We start from the raw sequence: 13,227 nt of genomic DNA, 5'->3' as shown, positions 1-13,227 counted from the left end.
TAATAGCCTAAGTGCCCTCCCAAAACATTTGCTCTGATTACCACTATTGACATCCACACTGAGTGCTCTCAGTCTTGGGGTTCATTCAAAGTCCAGCTTAATTATTTGAGACCTTCCCTTTTCAATGTTTCAATGTTCATTTCCTTCAGAGATGCATTAGCTTAATGTACATTTTAAAGTGGAGTCAGACATCTGGAACTGCCTTGTGTTTTATAGGCTACATAGCGTGCTTCTCCTGCCTGTGAAAAATGTGCAGAGGTATGCTGACGTGTTCACAAAAGATGTTCGATGACATACAACTATAGCCAGGTCACAGAGAGTTGAAGAATGACCTCTTATGCTTTTAAACTGAACGGGAATTTTGCTTTCACTGATTGCTTCTCTTTTAGTTCCATTTTACAGTGCTGACACTGATTTTACATTAATTCAGCTTTAAAATAGCTTTGGTGCTGCGCCTAAACCTTATAATGGTAGGGGAAATCCTGGACTATGCAAATATATATGAGATGTAATTGTCAAATTTTTGTACAAACAACAACTGGTGCCATCAGAATTCTATGAAAGATACTATTCTCAGAAACATATTCGACATTTAGCAGCTCAGTTCCTCACCTTTAGTAACTCGGGGGCCTGTTTCTTCAGCTTCTCCATCTTCCACTCATTCTCACAGGGGTTTAGGGAGGACGGTGGGGCCGTGCACGAGCACTTACAGTCGGAACCGGAGCTGACCGTCTCCACCGTGTAGAAGTCCTCCACTCGTACAGTGCCGCTCCGCAGCCGCAGGCAGGCATCCTTGCTTAGAGGCCGCATGATGCACTTACAGCGGCAGTCAGAGCCTTCTGACGTCATCCGAACAGGCTCAGTCTCCCCAAAGATCTGGAAGACAGAATGTGAATTGTCCCATTTGTATGAATCAGAATCAGGAAGGGATTTATTGCCAAGTAAGGCAAGTCAAGGCAAGGAAAGGCAGCTTTATTTGTATAGCACATTTCAGCATCACAGCAATTCAAAGTGCTTTACATAAAACAGTAAAAAACTGTTAAAAATATAAAAACAGATCAAATACGAGAATAAAAATCACAGTGCAGTATGAGAACAATTATTTAAAGAAGGGCAGCATCAAGGAGATGAGTCTTCAGCTTTGATTTAAAAGAACTGAGAGTTGCGGAGGACCGGCAGTTTTCTGGGAGTTTGTTCCAGATATGTGGTGCATAAAAACTGCTTCGCTGCTTCTCCCTGTTTAGTTCTGACTCTGGGGACAGAAAGCAGACGTGTCCCAGACCACCTGAGAGGTCTGGTTAGTTCCAGTGGTGTAGTCTAATGTATTGTAGTGGGTATACTGTACTGTATATAAATATTGGCCAGAATCTGCATTTGGGGGAGGGGGGGCCATATCATAGTGGGGGGTCAGGGTGTCCTCCCCCAGGCAAGTTTTGAGCATCAACAACTTCATTTCCTGCATTCTGATACACTTTTATGCACCAATTTACAGTGGAAATACCTTTATTTAGCCTATGTGAAGAAGAAAAACACATATGACAATTCAAAATATATCAAAAGTATAATGGAAAGTATGTTGTTGCGTGTTATTGGGCATTTTTAAGTGGGTATATGGAACTCCTGGAGGTTTCTTAGTGGGTATACTGCATATACCTGCGTATCACGTTGCCTACACCACTGGGTGGTTCATAGATAGCCAGCATTTTAGTTTTTTTTTTGTTTCCTCCAGCTTCTTTTGAAACTTTGAAATTTGTCTTCCAGCTGTGGCAAACAGCCACATGCCGAGAATCAAAAACAACACACCTCTTCGACGTTCTGTGTGTGTGTCCCCTGCAGCGTTGAGACAAGTCCAAGCTAGTAGATGGCTTGCATTCAAAAATTCAAAATTAGTTCATGTTCATATTGTAAATATGCAGGTAATGATGGTCTCCTGTAAACTCTGTGAATATCTCCACTTTGTCTATCTAAATCCATCTTTCCTCATTTCTAGGGCTGTCCTCGATTAAAGAAAATTCTTATGATTTTGTCGACTAATCGATTAGTTGATTTAAATGACAGATCTGTAAAGATCTCCACAAAGATAAGGTGCATAAGCACCACTATAATCTTGTGTTTACCAGAGATTATTCATAAGTGTCTTGGAAATAAGTCATTCAGCAAGAAAAACATTAAAAAACAAAATAAATGTTATTCAACTAAGACCAAACGACTGATTAGTCGACTAATTGACTATGAGAGGGGGCAGCCCTAGCTATTTCACAGTGGAGGGTGGGCTATAAGAGACTGAAGTGCTGCTGAGTGGTAGTCTCGCATTGCCAGACCTTCCTCCACAGCGCTACGAAGGAAGATCTGGCTAGTCCACACAGCATTCCGCGATGGGAGAAAAACGTGCTCTGGTTTATTGCCATTTCTTTAAACCAATCACAATCGTCTTGGGCGGCGCTAGGCACCGGATGGAACAATGGTGCCTCTGCAAAATAGCCTCAGGAAGGAACTTGTTTTGGTGGAACATGTGTACGTTCATTGTTTTAGTTGTGCAACAGAAAACTCAGATTGGACAGATGGTCTAGCTAGCTGTCTGGATTTACCCTGCAGAGATCTGAGGAGCAGTTAACCATAGTCCTCATAAATCAACTGGAGTTTAGAACGCCAACACCAAGAAAGAGGAAGGTGATGGACATCCGGCCTAAATGAGGGACATCCGGAGGATTCTCAGGCGGCATCGGATCAACTGGGAAATGAAGCGGCGTCGCTATAGACTAGCTAAGTGTCAGCATCAGTCCGACTCTGAGCTGTAGCACAAACACAGCACAGGCACACTGCGCAAACACACATGGTCTATCTGTAGCTTTCTTTGTTTGGCCCCAATAAACATGGACTTGAGTGGTCAAATTTACACAAATAACTCTGGGTTAAAATGAGCTTTGTGCTCAGTCTGATCACATCATAGGAGTTGTGGTTCCTATCCATCTTGATACTGAATACCTGTTGATAAGAAGGCATGCGCCAATGTTGAAATGCATGTGAATACTGTATACCGTAGCACCAAAATGAGAGCTGAGACCATGTCAGTCAATACCCATAGTGCAGCCTGCAGCATTTTTGTCTCACTAGTAGCAAAACCTAAGGATGGCCAAGAGGGTAAAACATGTAATACAGTGGCTAGATTTCCATGAAGTTTGTTGTGGATATTCATCATTAGTTGAAATGCCACTTGTGCCACAATGTTTGCATGCATTTGAAATGGAGCCTCTAGCCTGCAGCACCAGGGGTTGATAGACTGTATAAGTGAAGTCAAAACATTTGGAATGCTCCCTGGTGACTGGCTGCAGTATATATCATAAATCCCACCCCCTCCATGTTAGCAGATGGAAAATGGGCCAAACTTAAAAGTCAAAGTACACAGCAAATAAATGTTTCCCAAAAATGGTTTCTGTCATTTTAGGTATAGTTCTTATCATGCTGATGTTTGTTGAAGCGTTGATTTTTCTAAAAAGTTTGATTTTGGTTAGTAATTTGATGCTGTAAAAACAAAGCGAAAAATCATGATTGACAGCTGTGATTGACTCGTGATTGGTCGGGCGGATGTAAACTTAAAACAAAAAGTAAGGACATTTGTGTTTGGTGGATTATTTCTCTGTGGTAACAATGCTTTTGGGCAATAAATGTTATACAGTTGGAAAGCCTGTTTAGTTCCCTTTCAAATGGTGCCCCAGTGTAAGGAACATGCATTTGTGGATGAGCAGCAGCAGAGTATGTGGGTTCGCTCTTGAAATTTGCAAATCTTGTCTGCAATGCCAAACAGCTTATCTGCCATACTCGTTTGGTTTGGTGGATTGATGATTGAAGTTTGAAGAAACAAGATTATGATAATTTAACATTTATTAATTTCACAAACAGGAGCCTCATGTGATGCGAAGACCATACAGCCACAACAGCCTGGCACCTCCTCCTCATGCTGGTACCCGCCTGGTCACACACTGCTGTGGGATGGCATCCCATTCTTCAACCAGCATTTGCGCCATTCAGCTAACGTGGTTGTGTTGGTCACTCTGGCACGAACAGCACGCCCAAGCTGATCCCACAAGTGTTGAATGGGGTTGAGGTCAGGACTGCTGGCAGGCCATTCCATCCTCTCCACTCCCACATTCTAGAGGTAGTCTCTGATAAACCCGCCCTGTGGGGGGCGAGCGTTGTCATCTTGGAGGATAGTTCGGTCCCAGACTGTGGACATATGCGTGCTATTCGTGCCAGAGTGACCAACACAACCACGTTGGCTGAATTGCGACAAATGCTGGTTGAAGAATGGGATGCCGTCCCCCAGCAGTGTGTGACCAGGCTGGTGACCAGCATGAGGAGGAGGTGCTAGGCTGTCGTGGCTGTGTATGGTTCTTCCACACACTACTGACACTCCTGTTTGTGAAATGAATAAATTGTTAAATTGCCAATATGTCTTGTTTCTTCAAACTTCAATCATCCAATCCACCAAACACCATACGAGTCAATGGCAGAATAAGCTGTTTGGCATTGGCAGAGAAGATTTGGCAAATTTTTCATGGGTGCAACCCACATACTCATGCATTTTCCTTACAAATGGGGCACCATTTGAAAGGGAACTAAACAGGCTTCCCAACGGTATAACATTTTTTGCCAAAAAGCATTGTTACCAAAGAGAAATAATCCACCAAACACAAATTTCCTTACTTTTTGTTTTAAGTTTATATATCGCTTATATTAATTTTTGTTGTTGTCATGGCAACAAATATACACTCTTCAGCGTCAGCTACACGGGATATTTGTGCTTCCCTTTTGTACAGCGAGAGGAAGTGGAGACGTGGCGTCCGTTTTATTTTTACACTCTATGTGCAACACAGATGAAGAGTGGGCATCAGAGGCATCAGCTCACCTCTTTCTAACTCCACACCTCCAGACTTCAAGAACTAAAGAACATAAGTTTTAAAATGAAAACAATCATGTTAAAACTTATGGACTTTAGTCCCGACCAACGCTGACTCAAGTGACATCACAAGTGTGTGACATCACTTCCGGGCAATTTAACAGATTTCACATAGCTCCAACTGGAGACACAAAAGGTTTTTATATTAATTTTTTTCAACTTTTTTTTACCCACATGGATGCCATATTCACAAGGTTTCAGTTGTATCCTATGTTGTGCATTTTTGTACCACAGGTCATTCTTTTTGAAAATAAACACAATGACTTAAAAAAAAGAGACCAATACATACTGTATATTACATCTTAATGTTCATGCAGCTTTTTAATACTACGAGCGTTATAGGCTACTATTCATAGCACAGGTTTGCTTTCCCACTGGCTATCCCTCATGTGTTCAGTGTGTGTGTTTATTTGGATTAAAGCCTGTTGGATCATGTGTTGGAGAAGGTTTGGACTATCATCGCTCCCTGGTAAGATTTAGGGACCTCTGCAGGATGGGCGCACATGTGGTATCACTTTTATCAGAGATGGAGTTCCGCATCAAAGAGATTTTTCATTAATGAGCTGTGGTCCTGTCCTCATGTGACAGGAGTTAGGAGGTATTACTCTTAGAGTATGAAGATTATATTTGGAGAAACTTAGGTCAAAGATATACTGAGGTACCAGCTCGGATTGATATAATTCACCTTATAAACCAATCTCTTGGCAATTTCTGTCTCTCCAAAATGGTGACGTTTCTTCTTTGTAAGGACGTTTTCCAAGATATGGAAAAGAGGTTTAAAGCCAACTTAAATAGAAAGTCCTCTTGGTTATGTCAAAACAGAAAACAAAATAGCCCAAAACAAAATCCTGTTAAAGTATCTCAATTGTGAATATATTTGCTGCTTTTTTTCTGTTTTAAGATTAACATTTGTCATATAATTTAACATTTTATAGACTTAACAATTAACTGAATCGACAATCAGCAGATTAATCAATAATAAAAATAATTATTCCCATCATTTCTTTGTCTCTTATGAGTCATCCAAATTTATAGAAGTGCAATATTAAATTCTGATGGACAAAATAACAATATATGATACATGATAGGGAATATTATTTACATATACAGCAATTTACTGCGCATGACCATGACAGAAACAAAGGGTGGTGTAGGTAGTTATAATTATGGCTTTTGCAATTTGGTTTGCAATTTGGTTTGTTATTTAATGGTGTTCTGTAGTTTGACCAATTTAGGAAGTCTTTTAGCAGGATATCAGCAGGCTGAAGGTATACGGGGAAGTGGTAGAGGTGGAGGTGGTGGTTGCTCATTAGTGAAGGAATGCACGCTGAGTGATGGGGGAAGATGTGGAGGAGTGTGTACTTTCCCCCTCCATTACTGCAGACATACTGGGAGGGGGTCTGATATGGGGCAGGACTCCTGTGTGCACAGCCGGGCCAATCCTGACCCATGTCAAGCGAAAAAGCAGCAGGTTGACAAATCCTACAGCCACATGAAAACAGAGTGGATTAGCAGATTAAACTTCTTTAGCAGAGGCTATGCCTACGGCCCTGCTGAGCTGCATTGTTCAACCCCAGCCAAAGATGGACTGCTGCATAGCAACATCAGCTTAAATTGCTTTAAGTTGGAGAAGTCAGAGAAACTCCAGCCAGAGTTACTTTGGCACTTCACGTTTTGTCTAGTCAAGAAGGACTAAATCACTACCTCACAGGTTTTACTGCAGGACAAAAATTTGTCAGCATCTCATCATGAAAAAAAACTGAATCATTGTGCCAATCAGAGCAGCTGCCTCCTCCTGTCAAATCATGTGTGCCGGTATGCCTCCCCGACCGTCCAGCATCTCATGCCAAGCTGACCTAGCAGCATGAGAACAGGCAACACAATTAACAATGCTAATAATTAAGAGTACCGAGTATTTAACGCATGCTTTGAGCTTTGAGCTTTGAGTCTTTGGCTTTGACCTCTCAAGTGCAGTCAAGTTTCAGGTCAAAAAGAACACGGCTCAAACATGAACTCATGTCTGCACAATGGGAGCAAAAGAGCCGCAGAGAGCTCTATTAGATCAGCCGCTGCAGCCTTTAACAGCTAACACACCCTGACAGTGATGAAGTGAAACCCCAATTGTTCTCTGGATTGCTAAAAACACAAGATGTGTCACACAATGGCGGCTGTATTTGTTAGCCTCAGAGTTAAAGTCAATGTTTCAGTAGCGCTGGCCTGTTGTATCTGCAGCCTTGTTCATATAAACAAGGATATCCTCTCCTCTTAGTGCTTTGCCAGCTCGGGTATTCACTGGGACAAAAAGGCAGGCGGTGCAGGTGTCCTGTGGCAAAGATTAAATGTTCAGCTGCATGTTTTCCAACCTTCAAACACAAAACTCTTATGACCTGCAGCCCCCGCCCCACCACTCTTTGGTTTTTGAACTACTTTCCCACAAATGCACCGAGAATAACAATTCTAATCAGTCTTAAGCCCATCAAGCTTGTAATTTCAAAGGATGGACTATCTCTTTAAAATCCACATTGTCTCCTGTCAAGGGTACTCAAGACCAAAACCGGGAACAACATTCCAGTCCAAAGAGTCCGCCGGATTTTAATCTAATTAGCAGTGCTTATGATAAACAGTCTTACTGTGCCACTGTAAAGGTCAACTTGGTACAAAGAGGGGATTCCATTAAGGCCTCCAGTCTGGAGATGAACCATGAGGGTCGGTGGCTCAGACTATATAAACAACATCACTGGCATTAGCACGGGGATGTTAATTAGCTGAACACAAAGTGTATCAAGCACTCGCTGCTTTTGCGGGTACATATCTACATTCCTGCTGGGTCTGTTTGTGTGTCCGGACACTCTCTGAACTTTGAAGACTTTTCAGTCTTCACAGCACATCATGAAACAAAAATGAGGAAAAGAATAATAACATAATACATGTCGTCCTTTATGAAGTACTGCAATACTAAAATGTATTAATTCATTAATTAATTATGTGAAAGTTCCTCTCTTGCCACAGCAACATGATTACAGACTCTGGAAACCCTTTAAACACATTTCCACATTTGCTTAATTTCCTAACAGTCAAATCCTCAGGCTGCTGTGAGGGGTGAAAATCCCTTCTGAAAACACACAGATACAAATCAAGTTGTCAATATGGCTCCCTAATAAAATCCACATGCTGTAGTAATTCATTCACAAGCACAAAGAGACACTAATTATTAGTGTGTGTGTGTCTGGAGACCTCAACAACGAGTGGAATGATAGACGTTGCCAATGCGTTTCCCCCAGATGATTAGTTACAGCAGATGTTTATGGGAGATGTTAAAAAGCGGCAGAGTTGATCAAAGCTCAGTGAAAGATACTATGAGCAAAAAAAACATGTTTAATTAAAAATTCAACCTGCTGGTCAGTGTTTTGCTATTACTGTGCAGATGCTAATCGTAGCCATGTATATGCTAATAAAAGAAATGTTCATTGTTTAGCATGACAGCTGCTCAGAAATCCATTAATCATTTATTTATAACAATGTTACATTGAATTTGTGGTAGAGGAAGGAGACGGAAATGCACACTCTGATACAATAAAAGCATGCTTAAAAAAATGACCACATATTTTGTTTTCACTGCAGCTACACTACGTTATCTGATCTACACCACAAAGACTGGAAACGGGGAAACAGCACAGGCTCTGTCCCTATAACAAAACCTAACTACCAGCACCTCTAAAGCTCACAAATTAACACTGTGTATCTTGTCAGTTCAATATATACAAAGACTGTATAAAATGAAAAGTATAAAAAAGAATGTATAAAAAAAAAAGAAAAGTATAAAAAAGGACATGGTTACACAATAGTTACACAATAGTGTTGCTCATAATCCCCCATAACGCCACAGTCATGTTTGAACACTTTGCTTTCTTGTCGTTGCATGCTCACTGTTTCCCACTGTTTCCAGTCTTTGTGATAAGCTGCTGGCTGTATGGTTCATATTTATCATACAATCTTCTAAGTTAATTTACAGCAAGAAAGTGAATATGCATATTTCCCAAAGTGTTGAACTATCCCTTTAGGATTAGGGAAACATTGTACTGTAGTTATGGTTAAAAAATGACCGCTAGTCGCAGGTCTATGAAGAGGCACAAGCTCCAGTGTCACTTAAAATAAGATGCGCTATACCCCAACCTCCACCCCCTTTCTGGGCTGCATATAGATCAATGTATCACACTTCTTCCTGCACTGACACTGAAAGTTAGAATTGTACCTGAATTGTACTGTGCAGAAAGAATAGGGAAGTCATTTCTGGGCATACTAGGCTGGGACCTCCAACATGACCCCAGCCATCAACACCAACGCATGCAATGCAAGGCCAGATGAGATAGCCATGGCGATATCTGAAAAATACAATATGGCTCTGTTGTTGTTTTTTTCATCTCAGCCTTGACAGAATTATGTCCCACAACAGGCTGTTCTCGTGAACCAACCACATATACCTACAGGGGGAAAAATGAACAGTAATTTGTATGTATTCCACATTTATTACTGTCAGCAACACATTAATATCGCTTTGCCAGACCTTCCTCCATAGAGCTGCGGAGGAGGGTCTGGCTAGTCCGCACAGCATTCTGGAATGGGAGAAAAAACGTGCTGTGGTTTATTGGCATTTCTTTAAACCAATCACAATCGTCATGAGCGGTGCTAAGCGCCGGACGGAGCCACGGTTTTGAGGGCTAAACTCTACTGCAGCGGCCTTTGAAAGGACCGGCACCTCACGGTGCTCTGTACCCGGCTCACAGGCACCTTTTCTCGGCTAAATTTAACTGTAAAGACCGCTAAACTGACCGGTTGTCACGTGACCAGCTGGCAGTCGCTGTAACATATGAATTGGTGTGCATACAATTTCGTATCATATCAACATGTTCATGAGAATGCGTTCCACACAAAGAGAGCTCCAAGTCTCTTATACTGCTATGCTGCTTTGGAGGATTGAGAAGAACATTTTTTTGCGAGAGATTATAGTTGTTCACTGTATGTGCACAAAGGCTATTTGAGAGTTTAAAGCAAGGGGGTAAGCTTCGCTTCAGAACTCGAACCTCCTATGGCGCCATTTTAATTCTACAAAACGATCACCTCCCGTTAGCATTCCATTGACTGCCATTCATTTTGACGTCACTTTGACAGCGAATAACTTTACATCTGAAGCGTTTAAAGACTCTATTTGTCCATTGTTTATTTCTAAAGAAACACAACAATGTATAAAAGGCTCCATTACCTTGTACCTCATGTTATGGCTCCGTAGCAGAGTTTTTTTTTTTTAAATAGGCTAACGATTGTGTCATAACCAAGCGACTTACTGTTGCATAGTAGAGGAATTACCGTATAGTACAGGAGAAGCTCACAGGCAGTTTCGACTTACATGAGCTGTTTAGGTTTAATTACTAATGTTAACTAGCATTTATTTAGCAATAATTAGCCTGTGCTTATGTTATCTCCTTACATATACCTACGCTCTCCGTCTCTTTAAGATTGGGAATGATTGAGATTTCTCTGGGCACAGCTACCAGAAGACTTACAACTTTCAGACACGTTGCTCACGTCACATCTACGTTGTCTCTCTCAGTTGGAGGCTGCTCAGTAACGCTCAGCGCTCAACGGAAAAGTGCTTCTAATATCCTTCACTGGTCTCCATTCAGAGCAACGGGGTCTGTTGGTCCAGTTTATATACTGTTTATGGTTTAAAGTTGTCTATTTAAATAAATCGCCATGAATGTCATGCATTTATTCATCCATGTTTGCAAGCAGAACACAACAGGGCCCAAGGGCCCAGGTCTGTATGAGGTTAAGCTCTACAGGGCGATGATGCCTGAGAGGGGTTTCATGAGACTTCACATAGACAATACAAGAATTAGGACATATTCTCCAGATAAACGACAAACTACATTCGAAAAGTATCTGTGATCATAAATCTTGCTCTCAAGGATTAAGGGATCTGCACAGAGGGATAAAATGGCCAGAACTATGTGAAGGCATAGAAGCCTGAGAATAAGAAAGGACAACGATGCTTTCAAATGCACAAATTGGGAACATGTGATTTGTAAATAAGGCTGTGATAAAAGCAAGGCTGTGTTGGATTGGCTTGTGATAAGATTCTGGTGGCAGTGGGCCTGCAGGTCTACTTCTAACTATAATTTACAATGGACCCCTGGCTGTATTACAATGAATTGTTATGCAACACACTTTGACATCCATGCAGATTTAATGGTGGAACGTTGAATTAGTTAATGTAACGTTGAAGGATCAAGTACAGTCGAAATCATGTGGTGAGGGAGCTGCTAGTCATCCCCACAATCTATGGAGGAAAAACAAACTAAAATATAATATCCATGTTGGCCATGTTGTACCAAAGCCAAGCAACATCAGCCCTGTGTAAAACCCTGGTCATGTGCAGGGCCGTGTGCACCTGGGTCGTACGGTGGATGTTGACCCATTCACACTGACACCAAAAGCAGGTTTTTTTTCCGGGTCATTGGCTCAGTGTGAATGAAGTAGTAGTGTCTCATTTCCAACAGCTTGCAGCTTTGTTTCAACCACAAACAGAGAGACTCTCTGCAGACTGATGATGTTGACTCTTCATCAAGCCCCATGTGACATCCGCAGTTAAATGAAATCACGTTGGCATAACATGGCATGATAAAATGTTGTTTCACATAAATTGTGGCAATCATCTATGGCTTAAAGGCAACTTACCGCACCTGTAAGTAATAATATTAATAAGAATTCATTGCATCTATACAGCGCTTTATCATAGACACTCAAAGCACTTCAGGGAGGGTGGGACTACTCTCTACCACCACCAATGTGTATGTTGCACGGCAGCTTTACGACACTAGCCGCTCACCACACATCAGCTCGGTAGAGAGGGAGGGGAACATGTTTTTAGTGGTGCGGGAAACTGGAGCACCAGGAGAAAACCCACGCGGACACGGGGAGAACATGCAAACTCCACACTGAAAGGCTCGGTAGCTTCTTGCTGTGAGGCCACAGTGCTAACCATTGGGCCACAGTGCTGCAAGTGAATTTAGTTAATTAATCGAACCCTGTCTCTCCTGCTGTGGTCATCCCAGTCTGCAGTTTCCTTCTCTCTAGCGCTATTGCACCGACTATCCTCAGGTTTATTAACAACCAGAACACAAAGCAGGTGCATGTGTTGGTTTCCACGAACACCCTCTGGTGGCCCTCCATGTATAAACGAGCTTTGTCTCTCATCAACGCCAGTGCCACCAGTTTGGCTACAGAGACTACGTCTGGGCATCTCCAGTGGCCACAGGACTGGAGCTGTGACACTGCTGCATGATGAGGAATAGTGCTGTGTCATGATATAGGGTAAAGCTTAAAAACAATGGATTGAGGGCTGGGTAACATTCCAAAAAAATGTCACACCGGTACCGATACCAATACTGTGACTTCAATACCAGTTCTTAAGCGATACTTTTTTCCGATACCAATTTTATAAAATCCATTTTAACAAAAAAGAAATTACAACATTACACACAAATTACAGCAAAAGTCTTTTCATTTATTTTTCAGCTCCTACTACATGAGCCCCGTCTCTGTGCGTAACGTAGAGTTTTTCCTGCCTGCCTCTACGACGTGTTAACGTCAGACAGCCAATCACAAACATTATTAGATCTTGGTAGAAGCGTGCTGCATGCTTATAGGCTCACTGACGCTGATGAGATTTGCTCTTTAGGTATTGAAATTTGGTAATTGACGACGAGGCATTTTTCGATACTCGATACTAAGGAGGCAGTTCAGTCAGTGCCTTCTAAGTATTGAATTCGCTACCCAGCCCTAAATGGATTTAATCTAAAACTTTCAGTTCCCTTAGCAAAACACTTCATCTGAATCGATTCTAATGTAGCTCAGCGTAAATTCTTTCAGGAAGACCTAACACTTAACACTTAAGTACTGCTCTCTTCCTAAATTGAATCAGCTGTTGGAGGCGTTCACCTTCCTGTTAAACCAAACAGAATCGGCCACGAATTCCAAGGGCCAATCACAGCGTCACAAGCCTGCTTCAAATGTGTTTATCTCCCTGCTGCTGTCAGCTGTCATTTCAGGCAAAGCGTGCAACCCTCCACCTCCCCTTCCACCTCCAGTCATCGTCACCCAAAGGCACCCTGGTTCTTCCTCCTGCAGGACGCTCCGTCGACTCCTTCGGTCTGGTCTTCGGACTCCTTCGCCGCCACCTCCAGTGTCTAGACTCCATCAGGGGGATTGTC

General features: G+C 42.1%; 1 protein-coding gene across 1 annotated transcript in view; it reads right to left on the bottom strand.

Annotated features, from left to right (window-relative positions):
• LOC120561313 (olfactomedin-like protein 2A) overlaps nucleotides 1–13,227 on the bottom strand; it is a 32,968-nt gene that overhangs the window by 18,062 nt on the left and 1,679 nt on the right. The window contains exon 2 of the mRNA XM_039804375.1: nucleotides 613–876. Coding sequence (XP_039660309.1) covers nucleotides 613–876 — 264 coding nt within the window. The remainder of the gene's footprint in view (nucleotides 1–612; nucleotides 877–13,227) is intronic.

Source organism: Perca fluviatilis, chromosome 6, assembly GCF_010015445.1.
Source record: "Perca fluviatilis chromosome 6, GENO_Pfluv_1.0, whole genome shotgun sequence".
Taxonomy (NCBI): domain Eukaryota; kingdom Metazoa; phylum Chordata; class Actinopteri; order Perciformes; family Percidae; genus Perca; species Perca fluviatilis.
The sequence above is the reverse complement of the archived record's forward strand: the minus strand, read 5'-3'. Positions and strand labels throughout refer to the sequence as shown.